The 13,287-nt window shown below is 39.3% G+C and overlaps 1 protein-coding gene across 1 annotated transcript; it reads right to left on the bottom strand.

The window, feature by feature from the left end:
* Positions 1-215: 215 nt before the first annotated feature.
* On the bottom strand, positions 216-8,562 carry LOC141808130 (uncharacterized). Its single transcript, XM_074694517.1, has 7 exons — positions 8,430-8,562; positions 8,089-8,219; positions 7,713-7,811; positions 6,819-7,607; positions 3,926-4,068; positions 1,849-1,958; positions 216-1,739 (listed from the first exon to the last, which is right to left on the bottom strand). Exons 2-7 carry the CDS (start codon positions 8,192-8,194, stop codon positions 1,601-1,603), a joined length of 1,386 nt encoding a protein of 461 aa, XP_074550618.1. The 5' UTR covers positions 8,195-8,219; positions 8,430-8,562; the 3' UTR covers positions 216-1,600.
* Between the last annotated feature and the right edge of the window lie 4,725 nt (positions 8,563-13,287).

Genomic DNA, 13,287 nt, shown 5'->3' on the forward strand with positions numbered 1-13,287 from the left:
ACAAAAGACTTCATTCAAGCGAGAGTGAAACATGAGAATCTCTTCAATAAAAAAAGAAATGCAGCCAAAGAAGTAAGTTTCTTTTGTCTTTGCTATGTTTTCTTTTCTTTTTTTTCTTTGTATATTTGTTTCCGCCTGAGAGAGGGAAGTTTCTGTCCCAACGCTGTATTTATACCCTACACCCTGATGAAGTGAACTTCATTCAGCTGCCAGTGTGACTCCGTCACGGAGGGGGAGTGTGTAGGGGGTGGTTTGAAAAAGGCCCTTAATGTTGATTGCTACGCCACACCATGCCACGCCATGCCATGCCATTGCCACACCATGCCACACCATGCCATGCCAAGTTAGTTTTGCTTTTCCGTGCTTTATCTTGTATGCTATAGGAAGAATCTGTTGGACTTCCATATGGTTAGAAGTAAAGAGCAGTTAACGAACATTTGAAGTGGAAAGTGAATGTGTGTTTGTGTGAGTGCATGTGACTAGTAACTCCCATGCAAAGCCTTCCGTGGCATGCTGTTTTTTTATTGTTGTTGTTGTTTTTTCTTTTGGTTGGATCGCCAGTAAGCCACAACACCACACTTATCACAAACAGCTTAACCCATGTTTTAGCCTGTGATCTAACACTCTCCTGTTTCGCTTACTTCTGCTCTGGCCTCCTTTTTCTTCTCGACAGTGCTACTCCAGTGTCCATCATCATTACAAGTTAAATCTAATAAACCCCTTTTATTGGAGAAAAGTTCAGACCCTGCATTGCACTGGGTCAACTCACATCCCACGGTAGAGCTTTCCAAGCCAGCTTAGTGGAATAAAATAAACTTTTGGTCTACCTGCCACAAATGTTCTCATTTGAAGCCACAGAAACTGAGAAATTAACATCTAGAAACAAGTGGTTTTGGCGTTGCTGTTCTTGTTTTAAATCCTGGATTATGAACAGGCAAACATATCAAACTGAGACTATTTCAGGATCACCCATAAAGTCCCCACAGTGCCTTTAAATTTCTTTGACCTCATAATCAGTCCATCTTGCAGTTTCTCTCTCTTTCAGGTTTCTTGAGGCTAAGGACAATTTTATACAAGTTTCTGTCAGTCTGTTAATAAAGATTGCAAGCTAAATCTGCACTCATCTCCCTGGATGCCACTCATGCCTGCAATCTGCCTCTGAGTCTCTGAGTAATTACCAGAAATAGTGACAGAACAGATGGAGCCAAATTAAGATGGAGAAAAAACACATGTAGGATGCAAAACTGGCTGAAGGGCTGGTTTCTGAAGAGATGGGAACAGATATGATGCACATTAGTGGATTGTTTTATTTAACAGGTATCAATAAGAATCTCAGTCCCTTGTTGATTAAGCTGTTTTGACACTCCTTGGATATTTTTCAAAAACAACCTACTTTTTTTTATCAACACAATCCAAAGTGAACCATCTGCTAGATCCATCAAAATACATCATCACAAAACAGTGTGTCAAGCTCAAGCTGTTAGAAATGCTGTGTTTTATGTTAATGATGTTTTTTTTAATATAAATATTTTTACAGTACCCCTCTTATGATGATTATTTGTGCCAGGCCCAAACCTCAAGTCCTTTATGTACAGTAAAATCACATCTCACAGATAAAATATTGAGCTAAGTTACAGTTCTCATCATTCCATTCACCGCTATTTGATCCCCGGTGCCAGAATTCAACGCAGTCCTGATTCACCCCATTATGGCTGTTAGGTTGGCCTTTGGCCCAAAACCTGCAGGCAGAGAAAACATGAGAAAAGAGAGAAGACATTAAATTTTACTTTGTTGAACATCTTCGACACCTCGCTTTTGATTTTGGAAAATAAAAGTTTAATATATTACGTCGTGGTCAAGGGTGTCCCATCAACCCATATCCACTGCCCCTCTGCTCCTTTATCCGTCAGGCCAATCCAAGCTTCTATGTTACTTTGAAACAGGCCATTGATGAAATCCTGTGAGGAGAGAAATATGTGATTCAAAGTGTCTCTTACAAATCAAGTTACTTTGAGTTGTATTTAGAAAAGGGAAAATCATAAACAGTAGCATGCCAATGGTAAAGTCATCCCGCGAGTGATACTGTTCAGGTTAAAGTAAAAAACTTGTGCAAAATGGATGGTGACATAAAAGGGTTACATAAAAAATACATAAATTTGTCTCATTTGCAGCTGTCACAAACTTGTTAAATGTCGATCTGATTTATGATCCAAATAGAGTGATATGGTGTCGTCCCATCAGTCCATCAGTATGCACTCTGCACATACACTGTGTATTTGTACTTCAGGCTACGAAAACGTTACTCCTGACAATGCTGTTACCATGACTGAACTTTCCTGGGAAATGTTTTCAGTACAATGAGGCACCTGATAATCTTCATTCCTGCCTTTAGCCAAAATATAAGAATTCAGGGTCCAACACACTCAGAGCTTTTTAAGGCTTAACTGTGCTAACTACAGATGGTTCAAGCAACGATTCTGTTTCATTTAGATCAAGTTCTAATTTAATCTAGGTTAGGCCGAAAACACTTGTTAGGTTTTGATTTAGGTTAAAGAAAATTAACAAATATGATAATTTTGGTATCCCAATGGAAACATGAGGCTCCAAGGTTGAAGAGAAAACATGTCGAAGTATGAACTTTGACCTGAAGCTAGCTCCCACATAGACTCCAGAAAGGCTGGGACTTCACTCCTCTGCAAACTGAGCACCAAACTATTGATCTGAAGTTGATATTATTCAAAGCATAACCACGGCTGTCAGCCAACAGTCAAAGTTTGTTTGAATTGAAATCAAAACCTTTTTATTTCACCGTTGGTAAATAAAACAGAACCTGTCCAAGAGCCCCTGTAACTTTATAAGATTTTATTAGCCTGTCACCAAGAGGAAGTAAAATCCTAAACTTTGAAAACATTCATAGAGTCCAATGTCACTCATATGTGCTCCAAAGTAGTCCTCCTACTTTACATGTATCAGAACCACAGACTGTATAACATATGGACCTGGTCTGTGCCCACTTTTAAAATGCATCTTAAAACCAATTCTTGTTTCTTGGCTTTTAACCTGAGCAAGACTGGTTTTAGTCATCTGATCTTATTTGCTTTCACTCGCTTTTAACCATTTTTTGAGTGTAATTTCATGTATCTGTTTTTCTTATCTGTTGTTATCTTTTTTTTATGTTAGCTATCCATACAGCTCTACAGCTATGGTTGTTTCAAAGTGCTTCATAAATAAAGTTGTTTGGTTGGGTAAGTGGTTTGTTGGTAATGCCAACCGTTCGTTTCTGATACAGACTTTTGAAACATAGTGTTAACATATTGGCAGTACTTGACAAGTACTGAACTTAACACAGCTTAGTTTGAGCTTGGAGGGGTAGAGAGGCAGTTATCTCCTCATACATTAGCGATTGTACTATGTTTACTTTTGCTGTAAAAACTGTCTTTTTGTCTTGGTGCGTTTGTGGTTTCCGGTCTTTCTGCAGTCTGCCTTAAGCTGACTCGAAGAAGAAACTGCAGTTTGTAGCACTTCAGCATAGGCTTCATATTTTTAGACTGGTGGTTACTGCTTGCTCAGAATCTTTAAAAATCATGAGCTTCTAATACTGCATCTAAAATGTGCTTTGTAGTCCTGTTAACCTCATTCTAAGTGTCTTTTTCTAGTTTGTGCTGTTCAGACTTCCTTTCACAAAGGGAGAACTGAAACCAACCTGTGTTTTTGCAGCTTTGTGGAGCTGGGTGAAACTGCAGAGTCAGGTGAATGTGTTACATAATACAAGTTTTTTTTTTTCTTTTACATGCTTGCTATGAAAACAATAAGCCTTCATGTTTATTTTAACATTTTTTCCAATAAGAAATGAATGGTACGCTTCATGAACGTGAATGTGGTGACACACTTGTACACGCTGACAAGTGCAGACACGATGACTAACCATTTCCTGTCGGGTCTTGACAATTGCCAACTCCGCCCCCTGGTTTTGGCAGCTCTCTCTTGCCTGATTCCAGGTTTTCGTCACAGTATAGGTGAAGTAGCAACTGTACTCAAAACTCCTCCAGCCAGATGGGCATATCTTTCCTGTGAATGGAAGAAGAATTCTGATTGATAACCAAACATTGGGACAAAAGTGTTTAGGAATAGATGATAGACATAATGCACAGGCAGCCATGGTATACTTCTGGTTAAACCTTGCTGTATGGAGGAGCTGACGTGTATAACATGTTGAATGTATTCAATAGGAATCTCTTACAAGAGAATAATGTATATATTTTTTTGTGTGGTCAGTGATAAAAGTTTAAATGATGCTGTAGAATGTTTTAGCGGTGTAAGCTAACCACTAGCATATCAGTGCAAATTCCATTCGGAGGTTAGCTAGCGCGAGGTTTTCTAAATTATTTTTGGGACATTAAGAGGTGTAAAACTGTTGATTGTATCGTATTAGAATATCTTGTGAGAGAGTTGTGTACTAGCGGGCTCTCAGGGGGATCTCATTTGTAGACCTGTTATTTTTTTTACCTGATACTTTAATAAAAGTACGAACACATCAAGTTAAAGGTATATACACACAACTAAAGTTACTCTAAAGTATGATTAGCCTAAAGCAGAACGGAGTCATAACTTTAAACACACAAGCAAAGCTTCTAGCTCAGGCTAGCAAGCGTTAGCAAAGTTGCAAAGAAATAAAGACACATACAATTTGAAGCCTTGGTACAATTTGTTAAATGGTGCTGCACCAAGGCCCGGGTGAGTCTCCGTATATCATTGACAGACACTTTAGGCGACTCCAGCAACTTGTCTATTTAATCTCTGCCATCATAACACCGTCTACTGCTACTGTCAAGTTTCTTTTTGTGTGTTCACACCAAAAGAGGCAAAAGAGGCAAGCATGCCCGAAGTCCATTCATTTTCAATGACGCTCAGGACGCTTTTGCCTGGGCGGCCAAAGCGTCCTGAGCGTCCTGGGCGGCTAAAGCGGCTAAAGCGGCTAAAGCGTCAAATGAGGCACCGGATGAGAAGTTGAGCCTCGGTCAACTTTATGGTAATTAGCTATGACCCAGTTCAGTGGCAAACAGTGGCAACCAATCAGAGTAGAGATGTCCTTCAACCTAGCGGGCCAAAGGAACAACGCATGTAACTTTGGTTCCTAGTTCCGTCTTGGATACAGAAAAGCTTTTACTGGACGCCGGTAACCTGGTTTTCACTTGCCTGTTTTGGGCTACCTTTTTTCTTCCTTGAGGATTTATCTTTCGTCTCTAGTGGATTAAAGTCGTTTTGTGTTATGGACTTAAGAGGACTGGAAAAACAGGATGAAAGGACTGTTTAAATAGTGTGAAGGACAGCTTGTATTTTTTCGTTAGTTGCAAACTTTTTCATGATTTTTGTTTTATGAACATTGAGAATATTGTTTTATCTTGGTTGGTATTTTTTTGGAACAGGGAATATGCACGGGCTGTGCAGGGAGTTGATTTAGTGATAAAAAGATTAACATTGAGTCCGGCTCCTGAGTATTTTTCTTTAGGATTATAGAACACACACACACACACACACACACACACACACACACACACACACACACACACACACACACACACACACACACACACACACACACACACACACTGTGCAAAGGCGCAAATGGGCTCTCCTTACCTCCACAGAATTTAAGTATATTTCAAAACAGTAAAAGTTTGATGTCGTGGATATATCAATATTATCTCCTTTGTAAATTGCTTCCTGCCTGTCAATTCACTTGTGACTGATCAGGTGGTGATTTTATTATGTTCATGCTTTAAACTGAAGTTGAACAACAGCAAGCAGCTGCCTCTGTGAAGAAGTTCGCTGTGCAGCTTCTTTAAATGACAAGCGCAATATTACTCTGACGTCAGTCACATGACTAGTGGCTAAAATATTTAGCCGCTTTGGCCGCTGTCCACTTTCTCGGGCGTGCTTGCCTCTTTTGCCTCTTTTGCCTCTTTTGCCTCTTTTGGTGTGAACGCACAGTTTCAGTAACCAGAAATGTCCAAACCCCTTATGCCGATGTGGAAGTGATGCATGCATACATGGCATTGAAGTTAATTTGACCTCAAGGTACTTTACTCCGAACATCAGTATTGAATCTCTCTCTCTCTCTCTCTCCCTCTCTCTCTCTCTCTCTCTCTCTCTATCAAACACACACACACGCATGCACAAACATAATATCAAATTCAAGACATTTACGCAGACACTGCATTATAGTCACAGTGGTTTGGCGCTGCAACAATACTCTGACATTGAGACGGTGAGGGTTGGGAATCAAAACAAACCCCAAGAACAAACCAAACCGAACCCAAACTGCACCAGTTAGGCAAAGATCGTACACAAACAGCCAATAAGTGACATGAAGCTCATCTTAAGTTTTATAGTTTCATTCTATTAAGCCTCTTTAGTGGTGACTGTTTGACAATTTTAAAAGCTCTTGGTTGAATTCAGGTTGATGCCTGTGAGCCTCAGACCATGGAGACTTCAGAGAGGAGACCAGGTCTAGTGACAGGAAGAGTTTGTTGAAGCTTTTTGACTCCAAAGTGGAAAAACATGTCAACACTACACCCATGAAAAAAAGATAAATGAGTCGGGGTCTCCATTGGAATTTGGGTTGCATTAATATCCAACATTGCACAATGTATGTGTGCCTTGAATTATGAAACTCACCCATAATGTTCATGTCTAATCCTGAGACTGCATTTAACTTCTCTCCACTTTGTGTCAGATAGGTTTTTTCGGTCATAAAAGCTAGACTTTTGTCTCGAGTTTCAAACACATTTTGTGTTTTGTGAAACTGTATTGCTTACCGTGAATGGTTGCGTTCAGTTTGTCATATTCCCCCTGCAGCCGGTCTCTTTCCTCAGTCAGTGCGTCGTTCGTCTTCTGCAGCCTCTCTAGTGCTTCAGTTTCAGCGCTGCACTCTATCCCACTTGAAGGTGACATTATTTTTGAAAAATTTTGTTGCATAATACTTTCTCGAGCTGTTAGGGTGTCGTAGTTGCCCTTCAGCTTCAACAGTTCATCAGCCAGGGCCTGGTGACTCGTTTCCATCTTGCCTTTTACAATGGAAGAAAAGTTGTGTCTTTGTTGCGTTTTTTCCAAATCCTGGAAAAGTTTCAAGTAACTTTTTCGTAGCTCATTTTTTGATCTGCTAACGTTATTGAAACTATTCTGCAAAATGTCTCTTTCTCTGGCCACAGACTCGTAGCTGGCATGTAACTCATTTTTTTGTTTGAGGTCTGCGTTGTATTGTTCCTGTATCAGGTCTTTTTCTTTGGTCAGGGCGCTGTTAACAGTCTGTAACTGGATTTTACTGGCTTTTAGCTGCTCTGCCTCTTTGCTCAAAGCAGCGTGACTGGTCTCTAACAGGCTCTGAGCGGTCTTAAGAGTGTTTTGTTCTTCAGTGAGTATCATGTAGTTGGTATGCAACTGGCTTATCTTTATATTTAAAACACGGTTCTTCTCTGTTAGCTGGCTACAGAGGGTGTCAATGTCTCTTTCCGCTGTATGCTCTGTCTTCAGTTTCTCCTGGAGATCCTCTTTGTCTTTACTCAGGGTTGTTAGTGTGTTCTGGTTGTCTTGGTCTAATTTTCGGTCTGCAAAAGACAAAAGAAAGTGTTTGAACAATGAAATTACTGTGACAGAGAAAATCCTTTCAAACTCTTTAACATTTTCCAGGGAGAACGGAGAGGTAGACTCACAGTGAACACCCTGACCTATCACCACAAAAAGCAGGAGGACACACAGCAGGCCAAGGAAGACTGTTGCAACCCCGAAAGGGGTTTTCCTCACTGAATGAACTAATGAAAGTGAGAGTGGAGACACAAAATAACAGAAATCAAGCGATCTGACGACGTCTCATCTGTGATTTAAGACTGAGTGTTGTTGCAAATTAGTTTACCAAAAAAAAAATGTTAAAAAAAGGATGTCCTTGCCTTTTTTTAGCCTGTTTGAACAGATGAACTCACAGCACATATTTTTCTCATCTTTCACCATAAATTCAAAGTTCAGTTGTTAATGATCAACTATCATTCTGATTATTTATGGTTGTATAGTTGTAGTTCTTTGTTTTCTTACCTGAGCGTAGAAACTTGCTGCCATCCAAAGCAGGTTGCTTGTAGTCAATTTTGCTTTCATCACTTTCCAGGTTTGTCAGTGTGGAGGCATGGTATTTAACAGACATTTCTGTACCCTTCAATGACTGGAGTCTTGAAAAAAAACACCAACATTAGCTTTTCACAGGAAAATGTGCTCCCTTTAACTTGTCCCCCACATAATACTGCTGTACAAACTTTACCAGGATGTTGCAAACTTCTTTCTCTTTACTGGCCCTGATTGTTCACTTGCTTGTTTCATCTTTGAAGTGATTTCTTACTAAAGAAACTGCAGTTATACAAAAGTTTGCAAGCAATCCTTACCTCTGTTTGTAGAGACGACAACACAGTCAGAGATATGAAGAAATTGTTTAAGTAGTCAGAGAAAGGAAATAATCCTTCAAGCTCTCTGCGTCTTAACCCCAAAGACGATCCACTGGTCTGCCACACTTTCCTAAAGTCCTTGGACGCTGTTGGACACACTTCCAGGAGAGTAGTGGGTGGAGCTAGGTTCTCTTAAAACTGGTTGGTTAGAGACATTTGATAAACAGGGGTTAAATTATTATTTATCTGAGCTTGTCTGCCAACAAAATGTGATTTTATGTCTTGTTGGAAAAGACATTTGGCTGTTTAAAAGCCCTGAGGTTAAGAAGACTATTGTTGAAGATCAAGACAAATAACACAGATTTCTGTTGAGCTGTGAGGGTTTTGGACTGGCTCTCTGCCAGTTTCTCAACAGGAAACACTTCGATGATTGTGAGGAAGGACAGATTTCACAAGACGTTGAAATACAAACGTGCTTTATTCGCACTGACAGACTGAGGGAATGTTAAAACATACATAGGCTGAGAGCTGGTGGGTGTAGACTGAACAAACTAATAACAAAAACAGTATTTCACGTCCATAGAACATTAAAGTGAATACATGTCTTTAAATTATCTGTTAATTATTTGATTTTTTTTTTAATTTTTATCCACTCTCTTGAGCTGCTAGTCCCTCAGAAGTGATTTACTGGTGCAAACTGGCAGCTTTGTTATTACAGTAGTACTTCACTGAAGCATTGTGGAATCAGATTCACACTTTTTTTTTCAGTAAAAGCCAAATAAGCAACATTAGACAGCTGCTGCAGTCATCACAGGCCTTGAAACAGTCATAGTGTCTCATTAGAAATAAAGATGAATGATCAGAGCAGCTTTGATTGAGTTAAAACTAAAACTTGCATGAGTGAAAAAAAAATCTTTACTAAAGCAAAGCTGCTGAAACGGCATATTTCTGTCTGAGAAGGTCAGCAGAAAAAAAGAGGAACAGAGGGCATCCGGGTTAAACAACCACACTTTTTTTTCAGTATTACATCCCAGCAGCAAGAATTTATTATTGAAAAATGTGGAGCACATTATAAATGCAGCAGTGACCATGGAGTGCACAAAGAGCACCACAGCCCACATACAGATATTCATCTCCATTTATTAGGATAGATTCATCGGGTGTTTGATGACTAATCAGGTTATATTCGTGCCACTGGAAAGTGAATTTGAATTAAAATATTGAATTTGAAAAAGCATGATGTGTAATGTAATTTAATGTTTAGAAAATGAATTTATTTTTTAATTGAATCAATTGCGGACTCTCCTGTGTTGTGTCTAGCTGTACTCCTCCTCCCCTGTTGATTGTCAGTTCAACTATGGCTGAAGACCAGCGGTTGAATAATCAGGTTTGAAATCACATAATACACATGGTTGTCTGTCCACTATGATACCCTGTGATCGACTGGCGATGGGTATAGCCTCTCGCCCTGTGACAGCTGGGATAGGCTCCTGCACCCGCCCCGCAACCCCGAAAGGGATAGCTGGTATAGAAATGAATGAAATCACATACATGCCCCTTTCATCAGATCAAAACAGCTAGAGTAATATCACTAGGCCTCTGTTAAAAACATCATCTCACATTGCTCCGAAACGTATCGGGACCGACAAATAACTGAGTTACAATTGGTCACTACGGTTAACTTGTCAACTGACCCCCGAGTTGACAATTGAAGATGGCTGCCCCCCATTCTAAACAGTTAATAAGCTGCTGTAGCTCCACTTCTGACAAATGTTTGTAACACTAAATCAGCTGTATACATGGTATCGTTCAATTTACATTTGTAGAAATGCTGCTACAGTGTTATTTACATCCCTCCTGTAGTATTTGTGAACCAAACGCAGGGCGTGCTAACAGTGGCTAACAGTGGCTAACACTGTGGCCCTGGTTTGTCAGCACATTATTTTCGGACTTAACTTTGATTCAGAGAAGACGTCACACCCAGTTCCTTTTTCCCACAGGAGAGTCCCCTGACGTGTAGAGGGTGTCTGTGAATCTGTGCTCGATTAGTCTCCCTAACAGGCACGTAATGGTCATGCCACTCTGAATTGAAATTGAATTGTAAAACTGAATCTGCCTTTTGTGAATAGAAATTTAATTCTGTGTTTTTGAATTCAAGTATAAAAAGGGTTAAATTTTCTTAGGTAAAAGACAACTTCAAATCCAATTTAAAAAATTAATCCAACTAAAAAAATAAATTCATTTTCTAAACATTAAATTCCATTACACATCATGCTTTCTCGAATTCAATATTTTAATTAAAAATCAGTTTAGTGGCACAAATATAACCTCATATTTATCAAGCTTAAAAGGTGAAAACTGAAGCTTCAGGGCTTGGTGTGTTTAACACAATGAGCTATATGTATGTGTGTGTGTGTGTGTGTGTGTGTGTGTGTGTGTGTGTGTGTGTGTGTGTGTGTGTGTGTGTGTGTGTGTGTGTGTGTGTTTTCTCATTACACATATAAATTAGAATGAGGAGAAAGAAAAGATGTGAATGAAATCCTTTACAGTTTTCAGTCCATTGAGAAAAAATAATCAGTCTTTGTATTTATTGGATAAAATTATTACTCGTGTAAAGACCACAACTTTATTACACATGGTTCATGTCAAACAAAACTCAACCTTAACCAAATTTTAAACGTAAATTCCCCTTTTTTTAGTCAAGGAGGGTAAGAATTTTAGATGGGATTGCTGAAAAAAACTACACACCCAATGTGTAATCTGATGCTTTCAGACAGGATCTGTGTCTGGGCAGGTACACAACCAATAAAGATTTCCAATGAACTCCAAAAACCCACCAGAAAGCTTTCATTGTCCATCATCAACCTGAAGAGCGCTGATTCAACATGGGTTTAGTAATGTAGGCCATGATCTATTCTAAGGGTGTGAGCTGTCGCCATCTAAACCAGGGGTCCTCAAATTACCTGATCATCCAGTTTCATCACAGGGGGACCATTTCAGGTGTTTCACAAAAAAAGTAGACATTCAACAGTTTGAACGACTGTACTTCTGAAAATGAACCATTTCACAGTCATATTTGTTCTTTTCTTGCTGAATGCTGTCACAGTTGCTCAGAGGGACAAGGAAGTTGAAACCCCAGTATGGTTTAGAGATGGATATCACCAAGATGGACCTTTTCTTTGATTTGTCTCCTTGCTTGCTCTCTAGAGAAATAACATGTTGCATTGACAGCTGTCTTCAGCTGAACAGCATCCATTGTGTCCGCTCATCTCTCCGGTACTTTGTGTACTGTTCCATGGGTTTAACTGAATAATGCTGCTCAAGGTTATACTCCTCAACACTGTTTTTGACCGGATGCAACATTTAAGGCTTTATTTATTAGTTTATTTTTCTCTTCAAGGCTGGATGCAATGCGTACGTCAGTCCCTGTCATTATTTTCAAGATGTGTGTCTCATGAAGTGTGCTGTTTGTCTAATAACATATACATGAGAGGAACAACGTGTTTGGGAGATTTTTTATCCAAATTCATGTGGAGAATGGAAAGTTTGTGTTCATTTTTATTTCTTCTATGACTGGCTTTTTGACAGCTAAGATGGATCTGAAATGAAATGTTGCATGTGGTCTTAAACATATATACACATAAATGCTCCATCTAAATGGGTTAAAAACAGACCCTTTTTTAAACTGGATAGATACTTCTGCAACACTCTGTGCTCCACATCAACCTTTTCTTTGCCTTTGGAAGAGACATCTTGCTTCAACAATATTTTGAGGACACCGGCAGGGTACTAAATGTCAAGAGTTTTTTGTTTGTTTGTTGATTTTTGTTTTTATGACATGGGATCCCCATGAACACTGCCGAATATTTCTCCGGCAGCGTCAATATTTCATCCCAGCAACGGATTGGGCCATCACCATGGTAGGCTGGATTTCACAAAAAGTTGATATAAAGTGGCGGGCCTTATGAAACTGTGAGTTTGCCACCCCTGAAAGTGATAAGTCTGAGTAATATGTGGAGCTAAAACAATGTCTTTTGGAGGTTATATTCCACTTTATTTTGGTGCAGCCTGTAGACTGCCAACCTGATCATGAGAACTGAAACCTCTTCATTGTGTTTAAATAACTCTTTGTAGCTGAAGGTGTTGTCACTTTCTAATTGATGAACACGCAACCAAACTTGTTTCACAGTTCTGTAGTGACTGCTGGCAAAAGGAACACAGGTTTAAAGGAACTTGCTTTTTGTGATTCAAACAGGCCGGATCATGAAAAAATAAACTTTTTATTTTTTAAAACAAAGTAGGAATATATTTTGGCCTCCATCTATTTCATTTGTCTCATGTGATTTTTTTTTTCTTTTCAGAGATCAAGATGGAGTGATCAAACCCACAGGGAACACTTCACTGGCCCTGACTGGATACTTTAAACACAGTTAAAATATGATCTCATTTGATTTTATGCCTATAGCCCTGACTTGCATGTTTTCAGACTGTGGGAGGAAGTTGGAGAGAACCAACACATGTATGTGAAGAATACACAGTCTCTACAGAGAAATGCTAGAGTATCAAACCAGGACCCTTACTGTGGTGAGGAAACACAGCAAACTACTGCAGCAACCTGCAGGCCACTTTGACTTTTGAACTTGTTTTGTTTTGTTTTGTTTTATTATTATTATTTTTTTTTGTGGTGTCCAAAGAAAGTTTTTAAATGTCTTTTCAATGGAAATGCTCAATGGGTACTTGTCCCACAGCAAAAGTATATACATATAATTTATCTCCATCACGATTAATTGACAGCTAGTAAGCCCCTATTCGTCAATGAGGCCTTTAATCAACTCTACAAGTTCGACACAAGACATTG

Source organism: Halichoeres trimaculatus, unplaced genomic scaffold, assembly GCF_033239565.1.
Source record: "Halichoeres trimaculatus isolate MK-OKI-2021-1 unplaced genomic scaffold, fHalTri1.1 fHalTri1_scaffold_2, whole genome shotgun sequence".
In the NCBI taxonomy this organism is placed as follows: Eukaryota; Metazoa; Chordata; class Actinopteri; order Labriformes; family Labridae; genus Halichoeres; species Halichoeres trimaculatus.